The sequence below is a fragment of the Sceloporus occidentalis genome, unplaced genomic scaffold, assembly GCF_023333645.1.
Source record: "Sceloporus occidentalis isolate IW3139 unplaced genomic scaffold, rSceOcc1.0.p SCAF_4, whole genome shotgun sequence".
NCBI lineage: Eukaryota > Metazoa > Chordata > Lepidosauria > Squamata > Phrynosomatidae > Sceloporus > Sceloporus occidentalis.
In genome coordinates this window covers 78043717-78051039 of record NW_028316984.1, presented here as the reverse complement: position 1 = coordinate 78051039, position 7323 = coordinate 78043717, and the positions used below count along the sequence as shown (strand labels likewise).

At 43.9% G+C, this 7323-nt stretch overlaps 1 protein-coding gene across 4 annotated transcripts in view; it reads left to right on the top strand.

Moving 5' to 3' along the window:
• The first annotated feature begins 33 nt into the window (after positions 1-33).
• The window catches only part of USP37 (ubiquitin specific peptidase 37), a 40641-nt gene continuing 33351 nt past the window's right edge, over positions 34-7323 (top strand). The window contains exons 1-4 of one of the 4 annotated variants that reach the window (XM_089520383.1): positions 34-292; positions 5374-5583; positions 6604-6772; positions 6994-7094. In XM_089520383.1, coding sequence (XP_089376509.1) covers positions 5428-5583; positions 6604-6772; positions 6994-7094 — 426 coding nt within the window. In that variant the 5' untranslated portion in view covers positions 34-292; positions 5374-5427. Of the gene's footprint in view, positions 293-1180; positions 1197-5373; positions 5584-6603; positions 6773-6993; positions 7095-7323 lie in introns of those variants that run through there. The other 3 variants (XM_089520384.1, XM_089520380.1, XM_089520381.1) reach the window with 3 other exon arrangements.

Sequence of the window (7323 nt, the reverse complement as noted above, 5' to 3'; positions counted from 1 at the left end):
ACGCGCATGCGCGCTGGGAGGAGGCGGAGTAGGGCCCTCCAACCCCCCTCCCCCGCGCGCGCGCTGGGTCTCGAGGCTCCTCTACGGCAACAGAAGAGGGCCTCGCGTGGCTTCGGCGCTGAGTAGAAGCCGCCCTCTTCTTCCCCCTCACGCATGCGCGTTTGCGTCAGAGAGAGATTGAGAGAGCGACGGTGGCGCGTCCGATCTGGTTCCCGCCATCTGCCTTTTCCTCCACTGAGGCCTCGGAGGAGGAGGAGGGCGCCGCTGCCTCGGGAGGGAGACGGAGCAGAAGGTGAGGAGGGAACGCCGTCCTCTGGGGAGCCTGTGGGCCTGGCTGGGAGGCCGGGCTCCTTCCCTTTCGCCCCTCAGAAGCCCCAGCCTCCCCCTTCCCTCCCTCCCTCCCTCCCTCCTCGTCGTCGTCGTCGTTGTTGTTGTTGTTGTGTGCCCTGGGGCCCTTTCCTACTCCCGGCGGCGTTGTCCTGGGGCTTCCTTGGCAGGGTCTCCTCGGAGGGGCCTTTGGCCTGGCCCTCCCCCGAGGGGCCTGAGGGAGCGTGGCTCCCCATGGCTCCCTCTGCGGCCCAGAGGGACTCCTGCCCTGCTCTGCCGAGCCATAGCCCAGCACCCAGGCCATCCATATTGGTGTTGTTGTTGAGCTTTATTTCTAAAGCCCTGTGCATAGAGTCAATTAAAATAGGCTCAAAGACGGAGTTTCCTGTGGCAGACATTCTGCGGAGATAATGAAGAGCAATGCATGACAATGCTCCTGAACATCCAGGCTGTAAAATGCAGCAGGCCGGCTCTTCGTGCTTGCTTCTCTCCCTCTCTCTCCCCATGATCCTCCCTTTCCTTCTTGCTTTCTTCTTTCCCTCCTTCCCTTCAAGACCAGCCCCTTTCTTGCCTGTTGAATCTGCTGATCCAAAGCACAGAAGGAATTAAAAGGGGGGGGGGGTCCCTATCCTTTAGTCTCCTCTCCCCCCCCCTTAAAATCTGTTTTCGTTCCCTTGGGCGAGGGCCACGCAGGGAGTTACATGGCCGACCTGAGTAAGCAGATAACATATTACTTAAAAGCAGATTAAAGCAGTGGTCTGAACAGTCCCCAGGCAGTGGCCTCCACAGCCTTGTCTTCCTGCTCCGGAGTCTGAAGGGATACTTTAGAGATGCCTCTCCCTCCACATTTCTGGCTTTGACTTTTGCAGGTTTGTTTATTCGCAGATCTTATTAATAATACGTTCTCTCTGGGAATATCCAGGTCCTCCGGCATCACTCTCTGGTCAGTTTTAACCAAACCTCCCACTGAGGGACCTAGAGGTTCCTGGAGCTACTACTCTACTAGCCTTTGTAGCTCCTCTACGGCAATCCTATGGTCAGACGCTGGCCACAGAGTTGCCCTGGAGGACCCAGAGATTCCTAGAGAGGTGTCTCTCAGGTCAAAACATGGCGTTTTAGTTACTTGCAGTTTCCCCTCATTCCCAGGGGCCCTGTGCCTCTAACCCCAGCGGATGCGGAGGGACAAGTGTACTCTATCCAACCTGTGCCTTTCGTCTTCTTTTATCCTGCATTTCCCCCTTTTCCTCTGCAGGTCTATGACCACAGTAATGATTCTGTTCTGCCCTAGAGTACAGGAAAGGTTGTTGTTCTGTTCCTCTATCAAGTTTGGATGAGGTCAAAGTTATTTGAATGAATGTATTCTCACACACAAACCTGCCCATGTTTTTCGGCTCATCTGTTTGTTGTTGTTTTTAACTGCCCTCCCCTCAACCCCAGCTGAAGGCAACCCTGTGGATGAGACTCTCCAAGACCCCTTGGCCTCAACCGCTCTGCTTAGGTCCTGTAAATTCATACCCAGGGCCTCCCTAGTTGAGTCTTATCCATTCAGTGTGTGGTCTTCCTTCCTTTCTGCTGCCTTCTGTAGCGTTAACGTTTTCCTCATGATGTGTAGCCAGAGGTGCCCTGATTGGACCTTGGACTAGGACTCTGCACACCAGAGTCCGAATCCTTGCTTGACTGTGAAACCTAAGATGACCCTAGGCATGTCACACTCTCTCAGCCTCAGAGGAGGCAATGGCAAACCTCCTCTGAAGAAACCTGCCAGGAAAAAGCAGTCACAACACCCGAGTAGGGGGTAATCCTGGTTAAATGCTCTGGGAGTGTGGATTACTGGTGAAAAGCTTTCTGTACTCACTTTGTACATCCAGGTATTGTAGTGGGTGCTATACCTTGTTAAGGAGACTTGATGATTCTCTGCTGGCTTCAGGGTGTGACATGCACATGTTCAACAGAAATGGCAAGAGGGCATGGGGGAGAAAACAGTGGGGATGGGCTTCACCATCACTTTCACTCCTGGATACCGGCTGTGCCTTTGAAGTCATGTTTTTGCAAAAGTGATTCTGTGTGTCCCTCCTGAGGACTCAAATATCACTCCTACTGGCATACTGTTTGCCCTAAATTATTTGTATATAGGTTACGATCTGTATGGAACCAGTGAGAACATTTTATAGAAATGCATGTGACGAAAAAACCTCAGCATCTCTTATATTCGTAAAGATGGCTGGGAATTGTGCAGCTCTCCAGATGTGGTTGGATTGCAACTCCCACCTTTCCTTGCCATTTGCTATCCTGGTTAAGACTGCTGGCAATTGCAGTCCAGCAACATCCGGAGGGCCACACAATTTCCACCCCAGTGTTAAAAATGGGCTGGAATGGTGAAATGTGTAAAACATTTTTTTCTTACTGAAATATGGAGACCTGAACATTTGGCTGTCTGCTTATTCTGGGAAAGTTGACAAGGAGGAAACACTAAATGAGTAGAAAAGGAGAGATGCTCCAGTATTGTTGAACAAACGCTGTCCATAAAAAGAGAGAAATAAAAACACCCCAACTCTTGAAAAGGGTTCCCTCCAAAATGTGTCGAGAAAGATAAATAAAGCCTTTTGGTATCATCATGGCTTATCAGCAATTGTTCAACAACATCAGGGTATATCTCTCCTTATCTGCTTATTCTGCCCAATTATTTGTGCAGCTTCTCAAGAGTGGAAGCTGGTGGCAAAAATGGTTTAAGTGCAATAGAACCAGAACACTTCTGTTCTTCAGCATGCTGCAGTCTCTGAGTGGAGTTGGAAATCCCTAAACTAGTGCAACGGGTATACAGTGGTGCCTCGGGTTACGAAATTAATTCGTTCCGCTGTCAATTTCGTAACCCGAAAGGCTTTCGCAAGCCGAATCCCCATAGGCGCTAATGGGGAAAAGCCGCGATTTGGTGTGAAATCGCGCCGAAAAGCACCAAAAGTTTTTTCGTAACCCGAAAAAACTTTCTTAACCCGGAAAATTTTTTTTAAATTATTTTTTTTCGTATCCTGAAAATTTCGTAACCTGGGTATTTCGTATCCCGAGGTACCACTGTACAAATAATTGTATTGCACAGAAAGGGCAACTCCTGATTCCATTTCAGTATGGTCAATGATTAGGGATTATTGTAATTCAACAACATCTGGAAGGCAGCAACCAGTCTTTTAAAAATACTTTAGTATGCTCTTAGTATGTGTTCGTATTTTACAGTGTAATCCTATACAGCAGTTGCATCCTTACTCTTCCAGTGAACTAGAATTCTTTCTGCTCTCTCTTGTTTCACACGTGTTTGTATATCCGTAAACACATACAGCAATGTCACTTTATGTCTATAGCTACTTGTTGACAGGTGGAAAAACAAGAAGTGTAACAGTACTCCGTGTTGTTTCCCCCCGCCTGTCATAAGGCTTTGTGCAGAACATTTCATTCTCATGGATAAGAACTTGAAATAGTTTTCCTGCTTTGACACTGCTTAATTTATTATAGATTTATAGGGCACTCCATTTCAGAGGTTATGATTTATGTTAGTAAGAAAGTCAAAAATGAAATAAAAGTAACATAGAGTTAAAACAAAATAACAATTTGATTTAAATATAAGTAGCATCACTAAATCAATTTTATAAGTTATTTTTAGTATTCATATATTTCACTAGTAATACAAAAAGTGTGTTGTGTGTAGTTGGCAACCTTGTAGGCATTATTGCTGTATTTTGGATTAGTGAGCTGATTTGTTAGGTGTGGGTGGAGATGGCTTCTCCAGTGCTATGTTGGCATACTGAGATTTACAGCTGCATATAACAATTAGAGTGGGAAAGGAAGAAGTAATGCCTTCATAGAGTCCATCAACATTCATTTCCATTTAGGAAACAAAGTAATTTGAGTATGGTTTTGTTTTGATTTTGCATAGTCATATTCTGAAACTACGAGAGTTCTTGAGTTCCCTTTGAAATACTTTGGCTTCTGTGTAAGTCCCAGTAATGTTCAGTTTGGCAAAATATGTATGCAGCGCCTAGTTTTCCTCACTAATGGTTGTTCTGCTTAGAGCTGATGGAAGTGGTAGTCCAATAACATCTAAATGTCTTTATTGTTTGCTCAGGCCCATTACAAACGGGCCTTTGTGGTGCCCCCGTCACGTGCTAGGGGTTGGCCGAGGACCTAGCGTCCATACCAGCCTCACCCCAGCACGTGACGGGGTCGTAATAATGGCAGTGCCCTATACACATGGGCGCCGCCATTTTGACGTATCGGACGCATAGCGTCCGCACGTCGCGCCCTGGATGTGACACCGCGAGTGCCCGAGTAGCACCTCACGGCGCCCTATATGGAGCACAAGAAGAAGCACCATTTTGGCACTTCTTCTTTGCTGCGTCCGGGAACCACGCGGTTTGGCTGTTGCGGTTCCCGGACGCAGCAACCGGCGGCGGCAGAGCAACGGTCTGTAATTCGCCATAGTTTCTCTCAGTTTTATGTCTGTAATAAAATATGTATTTCAGACTTTTTTTTTAAAAGATAAGTAACATTGAACATTTAGGGTCGGGGTGGTAGATTGTTAATACTGTTGGACTAGGATTCTGAAAGGCTCAGCTATAGTAACCCACTTTAGGCATGTTACACTCTCTCGTCCCCAAAAGAACACAATGGCAAACGTCCTCTGAACAAATCTTGCCAAATCTTATGGTTCTCCTTAAGTTCATTATAAGTCAGATATGGCTTGAAGGGAGACAGCAAAAACAAACATTGAACATTCACTGCCATGGAAGCGGCATTCCTCTTCTTTTATTTTTGCAGAGGGCTGATGTATAGATGGGAGGTAGCACTGGGGAGTCTCTTCTGCTGCCCTTATCTGTCCTGCTCATGAAGAGACATCGATTGATACAAACCACTGCACAGTTTTTAAAAACCTTTGCATTGTAGATATTCATTGAGATGTAAATACTTATATTTCAGAAAGAGTCAGTGCATCAGTTACTTGCTTTAAGTAGTTATTTATTAATACTAATCCTGTAACTTTCTTCTTTTTAAAAACAGGTTTTTTGTTTTAAATCAGACTTCATTATTTTCATAAATTATTTGTATGAAAACATGACTCCGCAGAAGTTATGTGGATCTATTCGCATGCGCAGCATGCAGACTGGGACTACAAAATGGAAAGAAGGGACATTTGAAGTAGTGGATAAGGACAGCAAAGTGACTCTGGTGGTTCACTACAATGCTGGAGGAATTCCAAAGATATTTCAGGTACTTCAAAATTTCAAAGCAATTTTGTTTTGAGTAAGCCATAAATTGCGTCTCTATGAAGAACTGTCATTTCAAATCCATTTAGCTGTCACTTTAATTTTCCTCAGAGAGTCATTCTTACTTCTCCTTTCTGGAACACTGCTCCTGTCAGACTGTGCTGTGAATTGTTCAGGTGTCTGCTGTCCAGCAAAGAAGAAATTATACAGAGTTTTAGACAGAAAATAGAACTTTTGAGTATTCAGCTTGCTCTTGGTTGTTGTGTTAAAAATTGTCCCTGCAGAGTCATAGTCGTATCCCTTTTCCTCTGTACATTCTGTTCACAATGCTAGCTGCAATTCATGTTGTCATCATATATGTGCATTTGTATGGACGACTAAAATCTTTAGTGTATTTGCCTGAGAGTAAACTCTGTTGAACTAAGTGAGATTTCCTTCTAGGTAAATTTGCATAGGAGTACTCTGCAATTCTTTCTGCTAGCTCACAGACCTTGCCTTTACCTGTACTCAGAACCTATGTATTCATGCTACAGGCTAACAGGTTGTCTTGAGGTTTGAAAGTTTTCCATAAGCAATAAAAATGTTTCTTTGTTAGGCTGTTCCTAATTACAGCTGTTATTCTGAATAAATATGCAGCAACAATGCAAAATAGATAAGCCTACATAGTGGTATTTTTTAAAACGAGCACTGATTGGGAATTCAGATTTTGGTGTGGGATAGCATGTTTGGGTGAAGAATGCGTGACTGATAGTACATTGCCATGTGTACACCAAACACAGGCTAATATTGCTTAGTTTGCCAGTGATGGTTTGTTTTGTTTTAGCAGAAGCTCTGTTCATTGTGATGAGCCTGTGTAATATTATAGCATGGTTCGAACTTACATCAGAACATTTGTGGAATTACATGGACACCATAACCTAGAATCACTAAAGCTTTATTACCTTTAGGATCAAACAATTTCTTGGATGTATTACTTTTTCCTGAACTATACATATATACATGATGTCCTTTATTTTCTTTCTAGCTAAACCATAATATTAAAAATGTGGTTGTGCGACCAAGTAAAGGGAAACTATGTTGCCTGATGATAACACTAAAGGATTCCAGTTTCCTTACTGTGGACAAAATACTATCAAAAGATGCAGATGAAATGAAGATCTATTTGGAGGGGATTCAAAACAAGACTCATGCAGGTTAGTAAAAAACATGCCTTTCGCAATTGTATTTTGGGGATTGGGGATCATTTACAGTTGACCCTCAGTCCTTCTTTAAAATAAGTATAATGATACAAATTTCCCTGCTTTCAATAAGTGCTTCTCTGGTTAGAGGGGGGACATCACATTGTAGTCAAATACTGTGTGTTACACAATTAAAGCAGTATTGAACTTGATGCTGTTTTTTTTGTTTGTTTCAGCTGTGAAGACATCCCAGGGTTCTGGCAGTTTTGGTGGTGTTCTGGGCAACAGAACCACACAGAAAGATTCTAACAGGCAATTCCCATACATAGAAAATCAGGTAGTTTAAATACTTTCCTCTGTTTCCTTTTCTTATGATCTTTCCATTTTCTGTGGGTATAATAAACCATTATGGTGCAGCAGTTAGGAAACTGTAATTATACAATCAGATGCTTGAACTATGTGTAAAGAAAACTACTGTGTTGAGCCTATTGCACTGGAAGACAGCATTGTCTATGTGCCGTATAAATCAGTTATAGTTGTGTGTTTTTTTAACCTCTAGGTCCAAA